The sequence below is a fragment of the Sciurus vulgaris genome (assembly GCF_902686455.1).
Source record: "Sciurus vulgaris genome assembly, chromosome: 5".
Classification (NCBI taxonomy): Eukaryota; Metazoa; Chordata; class Mammalia; order Rodentia; family Sciuridae; genus Sciurus; species Sciurus vulgaris.
Window position 1 is genome coordinate 70332239 of NC_136465.1, and position 16816 is coordinate 70349054.

A 16816-nucleotide genomic window follows, 5' to 3' on the forward strand; every position below is an offset into this window, starting at 1 on the left:
AAAAATTTGTGGCATTAGGAATGGAACCCAGGGCCTCAGGTATGCTAGGTAAGTGCTCAACCACTGACTTACATTCCCAACCCAAAGGACCATACAGTTTTGATTGTCACATTATGTCAGAAGTTAACTGTGAAGCCAGGAGTATGTAACTAAAAGGTGATTATCTGAGGTGGTGAGGGAGGAGGAAGACTAAAAACTTCTCAGTCATGCCCCTTGAGCAGTGCTTGACAGGATCTGTACTATGGAGGACCTACTTTATTTTCTCGGTCTCTTCTTTTTCCCCTCACAGAGTCAGGGATGGACCTCAGGGCCTTGTACATGCTAGGCAAATGTTCTAGCACTGGAGATATACCCCCAGCCTCTTGGTATCATTCTTAAGTTTCTAAAGATCAAGTACATGTTAATTCTGTTAGAGAGCATGTTAACAAAATAAATCCTAGTCTTGGACCAATGTCCTTGCAATATTAGACAAGGAGGAGAGATGAAATTGTTCGCGAGTTCTTAGTTCTGATCACAAATACCAGAACTACCCAGTTAAATACTGGATAACACTTTTCTCTTTTTTCTCTTTTCTTTTGGGCTGTAGGTATTGATGGTCCAGCTGCTTTCCTGAAGTCAGATGCTCACGATTTAGAAGCCAAACTTCATGTTCTCTCAGTAGGTTCTTCTGCTACAGAAGAAGATACTGAAGGTAGTATTGATGGGGAAAGCACTCTGGATACTGCTTCCAAGCCAGACCTAGAGGAGATTCTCCAAAAACATGGTGAGGTTTGGTAATGATTGTAAAGCAGTTTATATTCTTAATCATTTGTTATCTTTCCTTTACATTCTTTGATTGTTAGTTAACAATCGAGATGATTCAGAATTGCTTGTAATATGGCTTAGGGCTTTGTGGAGGTGATAGTGGTAAGCAACTTTGATATCTGAGTAGTAGTCAACAATAGTAGCATTTATGTATTGTCTAAGAAAATAAAATAATTAAGTCAAATATAGAATATGAGCTAATAGATATGACTCTCATCTTTTTTTGGGGGGAGGGGATGTATGTGTGTGTGGTGCTGAGGATCAAATCCATTGATGCTCACATTACCACAAACACACTACCATTGAGCTACTTTCCCAGTCCTTGTTCCTTCTTTCAGTGTCTCGCTGAGTTGCCCACATTGGCCTCTAACTTGCATGCAGCCCTCTTGCCTCAGCTTCCCAAGTAGCTGGGATTACAGAGATTATAGGTGTGTGCTACCACACCTGCTCTTTATCAGTTTTTGATGGTTTTTCACTTCCCACCCTTTTCATTTGACAAAGTTGCTTTCAACACCTTTGCCGTGCCTCCATTTATCAGTTCATGATGATCTAGAGCCTACTTTCTACCAGTTGGAGTTCTCATTTCCATAAGTACAGAGGTCCCTGTAGTCTTTTTTGCTCCTTAGAAGAATAATTTTTTATAAGCTGGAGATACAGTTCAGTGGTAGTACTTGTCTAGCATGAGCAATGCCCTGGGTTCTTTCCCCAACACTGCAAAACAAGAAAAAAGAAGAGAAGCACCAGGAGGTGGTGTTTAAGCTGGGCAAAGAAAGATTCACATCTGCCTGTGCACTGCTGTCAGCTGGGAAGCAGCTGGACACTGATGTTTTGAATGTCTCTGTATGTCAGGCACTTAACAGGCATAATCTCATTTGATATAATGGTTCCCGGGCTGGGAATGTAGCTGAGTGGTTTTTAGTATATTCACAGAGTTCTGCAACCATTGTCACAGTCCATTTTAGAACATTTTAATTACCAAAAAGAAACCTTGTACCCATTAGCAGTTGCTTCTCATTTCCCTCTAACCTCAACAATTCTGGGCAGCTACCCACTCTATGGATTTGCCTATTCTGGATACTTCCTATAAATAATCCTACAGTATGTGGTCCTTTATGAATAGTTTCTTTCACTTAGCATAATGTTTTAAGGCTTATCCATGTAGTAACACATATCACTACTTCATTCCTTTTTATTTTGAGTAACTTTCCATTGTGTAGATATACTACATTTTATCTGTTTATCACTTGGGATTTTGTCTACTTTTGTCTATTATGATTTATTTATTTATTTAGGGTACAGGGGATTGAACCCAGGGGTGCTTTACCACTGAGCTACATTCCCAGCCTTTTTTTTTTTTTTTTTGGAGACAAGGTCTCACTAAGTTGCTTAGGGCCTCACTTAGATGCTGAGGTTCACTGAGTTGTTTTGAGGTTGTTGGCCCCGAACTTGTGATCCTCCTGCCTGAACCCCCAGAGTTGCTGAGATTACAGGCATGCGCCATTATACCAGGCTCTGTTATAAATAATATTGCTATGAGCTTTAATGTAGAGTAGCCCCTCTTATCCATGGGGAACATATTCCAAGATCCCCTATGGATGCCTGAAATAATATATATGCTGTGTTTTTCCTATTCATACACATCTGTGATAAAGTCTAATGTATAAATTAGGCGCAGTAAGAGATTAATAGCTACTACTAATAAAATAGAACCAGTGTAACAATGTTATGTAATAAAAGTTATATGAATGTGATCTCTGTCTCTCAAAATATGGAATTTTCCCTTTAATGTTTTGGGGCTGTGGTTGCCTGTGGGTAACTCAAACCACAGATAACAGGAGACTATTGTGTAAGTTTTTGTGTGGACATATGTTTCCATTTGAGATTGAGTCTTTAACTAGCCTTTGTCTTATCCATGGTTGTCCTTGAGTAAGGCTAATACCAGTTTATGTCCTGTGTAAGATAAGATTATAGTTTTCTTTCATCTGAGATGGTTGAATGTGGGCAGGAAGTGGTTTGGAGAAAAAAGCCACACTACTGTTAAATCTGCTTGTAAACCCATGATTTCTGGCTATTTCGATTATTATGTAAGGGGTAACTTCAGTCCATGGACCCCAGAGAAAAGGGAATTTAGTTTAGGTCCTATTGTGCTGCTTTCTCTTAAGGAATAATTTTCACTGAGCCTCCTCCTCCCACCTGTAAATCTGAGCACCATACTTTCATCACACGTGTTACACTTTGTGTCACACTTTATTCTACATTTGTATTCCCCTCTAGACTATATGTTCTATAAACAAACAAGAAACAAAACAAAAAGTAATGCTATCAGGATCTCCTACTCAAACTCAAGTAAATGTGAGAAAAAAAATGGAGAAAACCTTTTCATCTCAGTTTTAAATTATTTTTTAGGCCTGGGGATGTCCCTCAGTGGTGGAATGGCCTGCTTAGCATGTGCAAAGCCCTGGGTCTCATCTCCAGCACTTGGGGGGGGGGGGGAAGGGGGGGAAGAAAAAAATATTATAAAAGATGCCACATGAATTTTAGTATTTCAAATATTCCTAACGAGTTAGTTGACTAGAGATAAGCAAAATATAGAAAAACAACAAGTAACTGTTATAGAAAACAGTAGATCATTGATTTTTGTATGTGTGTGTGGAAAGATACACTAGTACACCATAACCTGAAATTTACCACTTTAGAGTGTACAGTTGAGTGGCATGAATTACATTTACAGTGTTGTGCAACCATCACCACCATCCAGCTCCAGGACTTTTTTGTCATCCAAGAATGTCTTCCTCCATACTTACTCAAAATAATTCTCCATTTCTACCTGCTCCCACTTCCTGGCAACCACTGTTCTGCCTACGAATTTGTCTGTTCTGTGCACTTCATGTAAATGAAATCACATATGATTTGTCTTTTGGTATCTAGCTTATTTCATTTAGCATGATGTCTTTGAGTTTATCCATGTCGTATAATTTATCAGAGTGTCATTCCTTTTAAGACCGAATAATAATTGCATTTCATACATCTACCATAACTTGTTCATTCATTCATCAGTTGATGGACATTTGGATGGTTGCCATCTGTTGAGTATTTGAATAATCCTGATATGAACATTTTTGTACAAATATGTGTTCAAGTTCTGCTTTCAGTTCTTTTGGGTATGTACCTGGAAATGGAATTGCTGGATTACATAGTAATTCTGTGTTTAATTTTTTTTTAGTAATTGCCATACCATTTTTCCACAGGAGCTACATAATTTTACATTCCTACCAGCAATGCACAAGGGCCTGTTTTTCCACATCCTGGCCAGTGCTTGTTTTCCTTTTTTTTCTTTTAAATAACAGCTTTTTACTGGTGTGAAGTGGTATCTTGTACTTTTGATTTGGACTTCCCTATTACTAGTGATATTGAGCATGTTTTTATGTGCTTATTTCCTGTTATGCATCTTTTTTTGAGAAATGTCTAATTTGACATTTTTTCCTTGACTTCCTTATTTTGTTATTATTGTATGAGTTCTTTTTTTATTAGATATTAACCCCTTTTATGAGATGGGTGACTATGTAAATAAATTTTTCCATTAGGTATAATGTTTTCTTTTTTGAATTTGTCTTTTTTTTTTAATTTGTTTGTTTGGTACTGGAGATGGGTGTGTTACCACTGACTGAGCTACATCCCCAGCCCTTTTTATTTTTTATTTTAAGACAGGGTCTCACTAAGTTGCTTTGGGCCTCACTGAGTTGCTGAAGTTGGCCTCAAATTTGTGATCCTCCTGCCTTAGCTCTCTAGTTGCTGGGATTGCAGGCATGTGTCACCATGCCCAGCAACATGATGTTTAAACTGCTAACTTGGGGTGGCATTAGTAGAAAGGGGAAAAAAAAAGGATGAATGTGAGAATATGAATTGTCAAATTTGGGGTAAAATATCTTGTGTTTTGGGTCAGAATAGTTAAGATCTTTTTCCTTTTTTGCTTTCTGTCTTTGGTGGTGCCAGGGATGGAAGCCAGAGCCTTGCACGTGCTGGGCAAGTGTCCCCAGCTCAGTTAGGAATGTTTTTAGCAGGAAAATTAAAACTTACCTTTGTTTAAAAGATTTTCTTTTTAAAATCACTGTTGGCAGTTGTTGACAATATTGCTTTTCTACCAGGCATCTCAAGTAGTTTGAACTTTGATGAGGAAGAGACGGATGGTGAGGAAGAAGAAGGAAAAAAATTAAGTTCCCAATCACCAGAAACCAAGAGACCCAGTTCTTCGTCCAGCCAGACATCAGCCGCAGTATGTAGTTTTCCCAAACACATCTGTGGTTTCTAAATAGGATTACTGAATGAGTATTTCTTCAAAAGATAGAGACTCAAATTTAGATTTAGAATTTATGACTTTATTCTGTCTTGGGTTAGTTATTGTAAGACCACATTCCAATTTTTTAAAAATTTTGATTCATTGTACACAAATGGAGTATAATTATCGTTTCTCGTGGTTATACACGAACTCATCCCATTTTTTATTAAGCATCTTTATTATTCCAAATATTCACATCTTTGTTTGATTATTCAGTTTCTTGTGTTTTATCAGAGTACTAAAGATATAGGGAGAAGTCAGTACTTTTTTTGTCCATGAAGTGTTTCTTGCAGAGAATCTGAGGTTTTTCTGACCTAGCCTATTGCTCATGTATGGCCATCCTTTCAGAATCCAGGAGCTTCCTGTACTGCATCCCAGCAGATTGATAACCAGCTGGGAGAAGTGGAGAATTTGGAAGATTTTGCATATAGTCCTGCCCCTCGAGGTATCACAGTGAAGTGTCGGATAACCAGGGATAAAAAAGGAATGGATCGGGGTCTCTTTCCCACCTACTTTATGCACTTGGAAAAAGATGAGAACCGGAAGGTAGGGAATTGATTCCTAAGACGACTTTTTTTCCTCTTTTTCTCTGGTGCTTGGGTGGACTCCAGGGTTTGTTAGGCAAGCTCTACCACTGAGCCCCTGAGAAGACTCTTACAGGAATAGATTGTTGGTGAGCCTCATGACAGGGAGATAATGCTGATATCAAGTTGGTTGGAAGTAGACAGTGGATTGTGTGTATTAATCCCCAGATGCTGTTTTTTCATTGTCTTTAAAGAACTCATAGTTCTTTCCCACCTTCCCCACCTCTGCCTGACCCCAGGAAAAAGACTTATCCATATGTAGGATAAATAGAGAATTTTTTTTTTCTTGTTCTGGGAATTGAACCTAGGGTTTTACACATGCCAAACAAGCACTCTAACAGAGTCGCACAGCCCTAGAGAATGTTTTAATGTAATTATTTTCACCCCTCCCCCATTATTTATTTTTGGTTGCTACTGTTTAATCTTCAGTTTTTCTTTTTATCACAGTATAACATGACATGGAAAGAAGAGAACAACTTTTAGGGCATAGGAGGAATTGGAAATATGAAAGGAGAAGCAAGTTAAATGTCTTGTTTCTCAGCTTAGACAGTCTAATTTATGTTTGAGGCAAATTTTGAGGGTGGCAGGTACTGAGGATTGAACCCAGGAGCTCTTTACCACTAAGGTACATCCCCCAGGTTTTTTTTTGTTTGTTTGTTTGTTCGTTTGGTTTGGTTTGGTTTGGTTTAGGTTTTTTTGTGTGTTTTTTTTTTTTTTTAGATAGGTTTTACAAAGTTGCTGAGGTTAGCCTGGAAATTGCCATCCTCCTGCCTCAACCTTCCAAGTCAACTAGGATTATGGGCATACATACCATGCCCAGCCAGTTTGAGCAATTTAGTACTTGCTAATAAGCAGAGCATTTTGGACTAATACCAGATATAAGTGGATGATTTTAAGTGCTTAGAAATAAGGTAATGATGGTAGGTATCATTGTTATTATAACCACTACTTATTGAGGGTTAACAACATACCAGGCATGCACTAAATGTTTATGAATGTTATCACGTACAATCACTGAAGCCACAGGGGCTTAAAACAACAACAAAATACAAAGAGAAGTTTTCAAAAACAGTTACAGTAAAGACCAGGAAGGTATACAGGATCCTTTCTCTCTTAAAGATGAAAAGACTTATTTATGGCATTAGAAGACAATTCTTTTAGAAGTTACTGGAAGTTTTAAGAATATAGGTGGAAAGAATTATATGAAAAGTCAAATTAGTGAGTTCAGAAAAAATGTATAGGAAGGAGATTATGATAGTTTTGGTTAGATTTATTTTGGTGCTGGGGACTCAACCCAGGGTCCCATGCATGCTAGGCAAGCACTCTACCACTATGCCACACTCCCAGATCCCCTGGTGTTGAATTCTGAAAAACATTAAGAGTTTACAAAAAGGGAAAAAGAGTGCTGGGGGTGTAGCTCAGTGGTAGAGCACTTGCCTAGTATGCATGAAGCCCTGGGTTCAACCTCCAGCACCAGTTTAAAGGTAACATGTGACCAAAGTTCATTTTTTTTCTCCTTAAAATCTAAAAGAGAAAGCAGTTTCTCATTAAGAAAGAAAGAGAGGGGCTAGGGTTGTGGCTCAGTGGTAGCATGCTCGCCTAGCATGCATGAGGCCCTGGGTTCAATCCTCAGCACTACATAAATATAAAATAAAAGGTAAGTATTGTGTCCACCTACAATTAAAAATATATATATATTTTAAAAAAAGAAAAGAAAAGAGGGAGGGGGAGGGAGGGAAGGAAAAGGAAAAGAGGAAAGGAAATGAGCCAAAGATTGACTGCTTGGCACATGATAGATACTTGCAAAACATTTACTGAATTAATAGGTAGAATCATGGGGGTCTACTTGATTTTACTTTTGATTGATGCATTTTCTTTTTCCAGATATTTCTTCTTGCAGGTAGAAAGCGGAAGAAAAGCAAAACATCCAACTATCTGATTTCTACTGACGCAACAGATTTATCTCGTGAAGGGGAAAGTTACATTGGCAAACTCAGGTGAGAGAAGCCTTATATCACTATTCTATTCTTCTGATAGCTTTATTCCTATGGATTCAGAACAGTCCATACCTTTTTTAGTTTTTACAATTAGCATGTATGGATGTGGTAATCAAAACCAAAAACAATAGCATTAAAAGAAAATCTTAAGTCCCTTTCTTGTCTAATGAAAGATCTTTGAAAATGTGATTATAAGTACTTAAGCATTTGGAGAACAGGCAGACAGGCCTCTCTTCTACTACTCAACCTCCCCTGTCCTAATTATAAAAAAAATACAGATCTTCATGGTGCCTTTTTCTCCTGACACTAGATCCAACCTCATGGGGACCAAGTTCACAGTGTATGACCATGGAGTCAGCCCAGTCAGGGCCCAGGGTCTGGTGGAAAAGGCTCACACCCGGCAGGAGCTGGCCGCCATCTGCTATGTAAGTGCAGCCCTCCCAGTGTCCCCCTTTCTCCCTTCGCCTCTGCACATCCTGCCAGTGCCAAAGCCAGACTTCCCTCCAGGCATGTTTCTGTTTCTCTGATCCCTCTTTCTGCCCTGATCATTTTCTTCACATATTCATGTTTTAATTGTTTATGAATTGTGAAATTATGCGGGTATCATTTTTCATTTTTGTGCTGTTTCTTGCCTCATCTATTCTTCTCTTTTCCTAATGCCACTTACTTCAGACCTTCCTTATCTCTTCTCTATTGACCAGAAGTTACAATAAAGTAAAACTATCTCTTTGCTTTTATTCTGTCCTCCATTCTTCCCTTCCTCCTTTTCTTTCTTTCTTCCTCCTTCCCTTCCTTTCCTCTTTCCCTTTCTCAACTTATTTCCTTTCTGCCCAGGCTATCCTTGAATTTCTGGGCTCAAGGGATCCTGTTGCCTCAGCCTCCCAAGTGTCTGGGATTGTATGCCAAGGTTTCCTATTTTTGATTCTCTGTCTCTTTGTTTAACTACAACAAAGTCATAAAATCATTTTTGGTGTTCTTGACATTGTTAACATTTTAGCAGGGAGGAGTTGGTATTGGGGATTGAACACACAGTCACTTATCCACTGAGCTCCATCCCCAACCCTTTGTATTTTTAAATTTTGAGACAGGGTTTCACTAGGTTGCCAAATCTGCCCTTGGACTTGTGATCCACCTGCCTAAGCTCCCCAAGTGTCTGGGGTTAGGAGTATGCCTCTGTACCCAGCCATTGTCAATGTCTTTGTCCCTAAGCAAGTCAAGTGTTAGAAGAGAACATGGTCTCTTTATCCTTTCTGCTTTCAAATTCTGTTTTATTTTCCCATATTCCAGGAAACAAATGTACTTGGGTTTAAAGGCCCTAGGAAAATGTCTGTGATTATTCCAGGGATGAACATGAATCATGAGCGAATCCCATTTCGGCCACGAAATGTAAGTGAGAACAAGCTTAATTGGCAAAGGACTCTAAAAGATAATAATATAATACAGCAGAGATCAATACAAAGAAAGTATTGATTCTTCCAGATCCAAGTTGGAGTATGGCTCATATTCTTCTTTAGGAGAGCCACCACCCAAATCCTCAGAATAAGGGCAGTTCTAGAGATGTTGGTGAAGTCATTGATTTGAGATCATTTCTTCTGCAAAGAAAAATACTGGGTCATATAAAATAAATAATTAATAACAACAACAACCTGACTTAATGTTTGAATTTAACTTTTCTTCTAATTACCCTTTCTGAATTGGAGAAAATATTTACCTTACAGAATCTAAAATAAATGTGTTATCATGCTTCTCAATACAAAGTAACGATTTTACCTTCCACCAGGATCATGAGAGCTTGCTTTCAAAATGGCAAAACAAAACCATGGAAAACTTAATTGAACTGCACAACAAGGCCCCAGTCTGGAATGACGACACTCAGTCCTATGTGCTCAACTTTCATGGCCGGGTCACTCAGGCATCTGTAAAGAACTTCCAGATAGTCCATGAAAATGACCGTAAGCCACAGGAAGGGCTGGGTGGGAATGGGGAAGGGGATCTGATGAGACAGAAATGATTGCTTCCTATAACTAATAGGAAGTTATATTCAGTAGAGAATTGTTTAGGAAAGAAATTATTTCTTTGGAAAGACAAAACTACAGTTTTAGAGGAAAACTTCCCAATTGCTGTTGAAGCCAGGTGTGGCAGCCCACACCTGTTAATCTTAGTGACTGAGAAGGCTGAGGCAGGAGGATTGCAAGTTTTGAGGCCAGCCTCACCAACTTGGCAAGACCCTGTCTCAAAATTAAAAAGGGCTGGGGATGCAATCCTGGGTTCAATCCCTAGTACCAAACAAGACAAAATAAAACTTTTCCATCCTCTATAAATTTCCTATTTTATCATTTCTTTTTCTTTGTTTTTGTTTTGTTTGGGGTTTTTTCATGCTGGAGATTGAATTCAGGGCATCAGTGCATGCTAATCACATGGTCTATCACTGAGCTACACCCCAGCCCACCCCTACTTTGTTTCAGTTTCCTAATTTAAAAAGAACTGGTGATAAACCGACCTTGAGTTTTGTTTGTTTGCTTTTTGTTCTTTCCCCCTGTATCTTAAATATTAGGTTTTTCCCTAGTACAATCACATTATGTTGTAACCTCCAGTTTCTTTCTGTTTCTAGCTGACTACATAGTCATGCAGTTTGGACGTGTGGCAGATGATGTGTTCACACTGGACTACAACTACCCGCTGTGTGCACTTCAGGCCTTCGCTATTGGGCTTTCTAGCTTTGACAGCAAGCTAGCGTGCGAGTAAAAGAAAAAGCAAGAGAGAACCCAGAGCTGGGTCCTCCTGCTACAAAGCTTTTAGGAGCAGGAAGTCGCCACCTTGACCTTGCAGAACATGAAGAGCAAGAGTGTGCCCCTTTTGGAATGAATCCTGTGTGCGTGTGCGTGTGCGTGTCTATATACATATATGTATATATGCATGAATGTATACACACACACACACACACACACACACACACACACACACACACACACACATGCTGTCTCTGGGCTCCAGAGACTTGGTCAGGGATCACAGCTTAGCTTATCTTGGGTGAGAGATAGTTTAAAGCACAAAAGTTTCTTCTCAGGAGCACATTAGTGATTCCTGAAGTTATTGCCCAACAGATTCTGTACCTCAAGAGTGAGATTCCTATGATTGGAGATTTGCAGCAGAATGATTAAATATTTGGGTCTCTTTTTTTGAAGGCCTTTTTAGAGAGTGATGGTTCCCTAAATTGCCTTTAGTCTCCAGGGCAAGAGCCTACAAACTTTTTCTTCAAATGGCCTAATAGTCTCTCTCACAGCTACTCAAATCTGCCTTTGCAGTGCAAAAGTAGCCATAGATATTTCATGCACAAACAAGTGTGGCTGTGTTCCAATAAAACTTTATTTACAAAAACAGGTGGCAGGCCAGATTTGGCCTGTGGGTTCTGGTTTGCCGACCCCTGCTTCAGGTATATCCATGTACTCTGTGGACTTGAGTATCTTCCAGAAGGGACCTGTGATCATGAAATCATGAGTAGAAAATGGCATCCAGGGAACAACAATCCTATGGATTGTATCTGAAGGCGTATTCATGCTATACCCATTGTTATATAGCTTTTACTTTGTTTTGGTGACAGTGGTTCTAGATTGTCATCTACCATTGGGACCAAGAAAACCCAAAGTCAGTGATCAGTTTGAGTCCATACGGGTGACTATATTCTACTCTCCCACCCATAGGAGAAGGTAGTGCCTGCACTTTACCCACCTGGAAGAAAAGCTTGTGTGCACCAGGAAACCCACATAGAAGTGTTTTCTCTTTATCAGAGGGAGTGTGGAATTTGCTTCTTGGGACCAGCTTCTTTTTCCATGGAATGGGAAGGTTCTGACATCACCGTTCCCCCCTTCTCTTTCTTCCCTCAGAGTAGGTGGGTAGGCAACAATCTCAAGTGGCTGTGACCAGATTTGTGATCAACGATGTGAAAATTTTCTCTAATTGCCTTTGTTTCAGTTTAGGCTGAAAGCATACACTCCAGAGGGGACTTAGTCTAGTGAAGACTGAGGGTCATTTGATAGTTGCCTTTGTTCTTAACCCAGTTGTGCCTCCCACAGCTGTGACACTGTGGAGCCACTAGTGCGGAGGGCCACACACACCTGCAGACATTGGAAGAGACACGGGAACATTGTGTGCAAGAACTTTATCAATGTCATTGTCAAGAAGGGCAGGAGAGGCTTGGCGAGTACAGCTAGCTGTCTCTTGAGCTCTTCAGACCTTAGTGGGGAGAGCTTTGGGCCCTTCTTGATGTCCACATTACTGCTCCCTAAAGCCTGGTCCATCAGTGCAGGTGTGCTGCTCCTGTCACTTTTCCTCTCAGATTCTAAGATTTCTGCTAAGTGTTTCAGATTATGAGTACCTCCCAGCAAATTATGATTCTTAACACAAATTCAAGGGCAGCACAGTGTATCTGAACGTGAGAATGCAAAAACTTTGTGAGTTCTACACCGAGCATCATTCAACTCCCGAGCCTTTGGGCACTGAGCTGTTTGCCAGCATGGGGCAAGTAATCTGGCCGCGGCTCTGTGATATTTCTCTCCCTTTGTCCCTGCTTCCTATTGCGCCTTTCTCCACATCAAATAGCCACATAAAGGCAAGAGATCCAGGAGATGAGAAGATCCTGTGCTTATCCCCCACTGGCAAGTCTGCCCGCTTGTTTTGACATGACTGGTTTCCACCTCAGGCATGCTTCCCATCAAGTGCCTCATTTATAAAAGTGCCCGAAAGCCTGTCATACCTCTGCCACCACTGTGCTGATATGCCATCTAACAAGCCACCCTGGTCAAAATAGAAAGCTGTCCACTAATTTCCAGTTCTAGGATGACAGTGTCTGGGAATGGAGGACCTACGGTGGGGTGGCTGGATCTGATCCTGCCTCTTCCTACTCTCTGGCTCAGAAAGCTACAGACCACAGTTTCAAGTACTTTCTGCTTGAGCGTGCAGGTGATTGGTTTTACATAAATCATATTTATACCTTTTTATGCTACAAAAATAAATTATAATTTATATAAAAATATGAGTGTCACCTTCCTTGCAGTCTCATCCCTCACAGTTCCTACTGTCAGGTTCTGTAGTGATAATTTTCATCGTGTCAACATTGAAGTAATCAGGCTCAATGCCAGCTTTGGTCCTGGGGTAGAGTAGGAGTCCACAGAACAAGCAATCTATTTTGGAGGCTACCAAGGCACATCATCCACATGATACCAGAGCTTTTTGGACAGATGGCAGGACCCAGAGCTGAGCTGATGGGCCACAGGGGGCAGTCTTTATATCACCGGGACACCCACACTGCTGAGCCTCTAGGATATCTTTTGTAGGTGTTGCAGCCAAATAAGTGAAGTATCTAATGGTAAAAGACTCCACCCCACCTCTAAGAGTTCACATTTTAAGTGCTACCTTATATTGACAAGTTAAAATGAAAGCATGTGTTCATAAATCTTTACTAGGTTTCCCTGCACAAAGCAGTGTCGTGGTGATAATAAGATGCAGAAAGAAGCAGGAGCATGAAGTAGGCTCAAATGAGTGCTGGAGCCTGCACTCAATTCCCCTTTTTAAAAATTTTATTTAGAAATAAGGTCTGGCTGAGTTGCTGAGGCTGACTTTGAACTCTCCATCCTTCTGTCTCAGCCTCTTGAGCTGCTGGGATTACAGGCATGCACCATGGCTCCTGGCTCGGCATTTAATTCTGACAGCTTGATTTTTCTCTTTCACACCATTCTCTGTGGCTAAAGTACATGTGGGCCAAACATTCTTTTCTTTTTTTAAAATTTGTTCTATTTAGATACACATGACAGCAGAGTGTATTTTGACATACATACAAGGAGTATAACGTAATTAGGATTCCATTCTTGTGGCTGAACATGCTGCAGAGTTTCACTGGTTGTGTATTCATATGTGAACATAGGAAAATAATGTCCGAGTCATTCTACTGTCTTTCCTATTCTCATTCCCCTCCCTTCCCTTCATTCCCCTTTATCTAATCCACTGAACTTCTTTTTCTATCATCATTTTTGTTTGTTGTTCTTAGTTATACATGACAGTAGAATGTATTTTGACACATACATACGTGGAGTATAACTTCCCGTTCTTGGGTTGTACATGTGGAGTTTCACTGGTCATGTGTTCATATATGAATATAGGAAAATTATATCCAATTCATTCTACTGTCTTTCCCATTCCCATCCCACCCCCCTAATCCACTGAATTTCTATTCTTCCCTCCACCTGTAACATTCTTCATGACATTTTTATACAGTTATTAGTGGTCAGAGATTTTTTTGCTTTGTGTTTAAGTGCTGGGAATTGAACTCAGAGCTTAGTGATTAATGCCCCAGGCAAGCGCTCTACCACTGAGCTATGAGCCCAGCCTGACTTTCCCCCCCAATACTGAGGATTGAACACAAGGACACTTTGCCACTGAGCCACATCCCCATCCCTTTTTATTTTGAGACAGGGTCTCATTGAAGTTGCTGAAGCTGGTCTCAAACTTGTAATCCTCCTGCCTCAGTTTCCTGAGTTATTGAGATTACTGGCATGTGCCACCATGCCAAGCTGATTTTTTTAAAAATATATGTTCTTTTTATTTTACAAAATATAATTTGTGAGTTGAGTTGGCATTTGTCAGTTCAGGTATAGTAACTACATAATTCTGAGGATACAGACACCTTGCTCCATGAAGAAACACTGGGACACTGGGAGCTGCCCTTTTCCTCAACTTCCAGCTCCTCTGGGTAGAACAACTCTTGCCCGTGTCCTCACTCCACATGCCTACTTTCTGCCCAGCCAGGGGTTGGCCAGGGACAAGTCAGCTTCTGTCCCAACTCCCTAGACATGTTTCCTGGCCTTGTGCACACTGGAGCCTGTTGCCTCCTCTGCTGCTCTGTCTCCTTGTCATCATGGCCCATGTATCTCTTTTCTTTCTTAGTTCTGGGGATTAAACCCATGGACACTCTACCTCTGAGCTACATCCCCAGGCCTTTTATTTTATTTTGAACCAGGTTCTCTCTAAGTGTCTGAGGTGGCCTTGAACTCACAATCATCCAACTTCAGCCTGAGTAACTGGGATTACAGGTGAGCACCACCATACCTGACCAGTGTGTATTTAAAAAGGTCTCACAGTCTTGAGTTGGGGATGTAGCTCAGTGGCAGAGCCCTTCCATAGCATGTGTGAGGCCCTGGATTTAATCCCTAGTACTGCAAAAAAGAAAAAGGGGGTTGGGGGGAAGTCCTGTCTTGCTGAGCGCAGTGACTGAGGCAGAATTATGTTTGGGGCCAACCTCTTAGCAAGACCCAGACTCAAAAGAAAATCTGGGACATACCTCAGTGGTAGAAGTCCCTGAGTTCAATCCCCAGTGAAGACTCACGGACATTATCAATATATCAACCAACAGATTTTCCCCAATCCCCAAAAATCTGGACTGCCACGTAATAATTTGCTGTTGGTGCTCTGTAAGAACTACAGACTTCAGATGGTTTTATGGCACCACCTGGTGACCAAATCTGCACATTACAAATCCATTAAAATAACAGCACTGATATAATCCAGGTGAGGTCACAAAGGGATCAGAGTGGCTCCTGAACCATCTTGTGTTTACTAAGCACCCTAGTGTTACAGCATGACTCTCATAAAGGCCTGAGAACTCTAGTAACTTGTTTGTTTATTTTATTTTATTTTTTTTTTGGCAGAGATTGGACCCAGGGCCTTGCACTTGGCTTTAGAGTTTTCAGTCCACAATCAGGGGAACCCATTGCTTTAAGGCCTCTGGTGAGGGTGCTAATGGCAGTAGTGGGCAACCGTGGGGGAGCAAAACTGTCCTCATGGCCAGGAAGCAAAAGATAAGACAGGAAGGGCCACAGTCACAGAACCCTTTGAGGGCACACCCCCAATGACCTACCATCTCACTAGGCCCCACCTCCTAAAGGCTATGACTTCCCAAAAGCACCAAGTAGAGGGCCAAGTTTTTAATACCTGGACCTTTGGGGGACATTCAACATTCAAATGATATCAGGAACCAAGTGGGGGTGGGAGTTTTTCTGACCTATCACCACCTTTTATGACATATCTCTAGTTTAATGAAGTGGCTCTCAAGCCTCAGGTCTCTCACATCTAGTTAAGCACTGTCTAATCATAACCCTGTTATGATTCTTGATTTTTTTGTTTTTTTGGTACAGGGGATTGAACCCAGCCAAAGCTTAACCACCAAGCCACATCCCCAGTTATTTTTTACATTTTATTTAGAGATAGGGTCTCGCTGAGTTGTTGAGGCTGGCTTTGAACTAGTGATCTTCCTGCCTCAGCCTCCAGAGCCAGTGGGATCACAGGCTTGCACCACCATGCCCAGCTGATTCTCAAGAATAATTATTTCAAGAATAATTGTCTGGAAGTTCTTTCTTCTGTAGCTTGGGAGCAGAAAGGCTAGGAAGGAAGAATAGTCTAAAGAAAAAGGATGATAGGCAGAGGAGGGTGAGGAATTAGATCAACATGAGGCCCTGGGTTCAATCTCCAGTACTGCCAGAAATGAAAAATAGTTTAAAAAATTGGGTCCAAGTTTAAATTTTAAGGTACTACTTAATGCATGCTTGGGACAAACTATCAGTATAAAATAGAAATATGGGGCTGGGATTGTGGCTTAGTGGTAGAGTGCTCACCTAGCATGTGTGAGGCACTGGGTTTAATCCTCAGCACCACATAAAAATAAATAAATAAAAGTTATTGTGTCCATCTACAACTAAATATGGCTTAAGTACTTCAGCAGTGCCTCACACATGCTAGGCAAGCACCCTACCATTGAACCACACCCTCTACCCCAGTCTATACTTTTATATTGGTTTATAAACTACTAAATCAGCAGGGGACTGTGGTGCATACCGGTGATCCCAGCAGCTCCAGAAGCTGAGGCAAGAGGATTGCAAGTTTCAGGCCAGCCTCAGTAATTTAGTGAGCCCTAAGCAACTTAGCAAGACCCTCCCTGCCTCAGAATAAAAATGTAAAAATGGCTGGGGATGTGGCTCAGTAGTTAAGCACCTCTGGGTTCAATACCGGGTCCCCAAAAAGAAGAAAGAAAGCAAAGAAACTCTGAC

The 16816-nt window shown here is 40.8% G+C and overlaps 1 protein-coding gene across 3 annotated transcripts in view; it reads left to right on the forward strand.

Moving 5' to 3' along the window:
- The window catches only part of TULP3 (TUB like protein 3), a 61745-nt gene extending 49856 nt beyond the window's left edge, over positions 1–11889 (forward strand). For all 3 annotated transcript variants that reach the window (XM_079142003.1, XM_079142005.1, XM_079142004.1), the window contains exons 4-11: positions 587–763; positions 4950–5077; positions 5489–5686; positions 7609–7721; positions 8032–8146; positions 9009–9107; positions 9502–9673; positions 10333–11889. In XM_079142003.1, coding sequence (XP_078998129.1) covers positions 587–763; positions 4950–5077; positions 5489–5686; positions 7609–7721; positions 8032–8146; positions 9009–9107; positions 9502–9673; positions 10333–10466 — 1136 coding nt within the window. In that variant the 3' untranslated portion in view covers positions 10467–11889. The remainder of the gene's footprint in view (positions 1–586; positions 764–4949; positions 5078–5488; positions 5687–7608; positions 7722–8031; positions 8147–9008; positions 9108–9501; positions 9674–10332) is intronic.
- The last annotated feature ends 4927 nt before the right edge of the window (positions 11890–16816 follow it).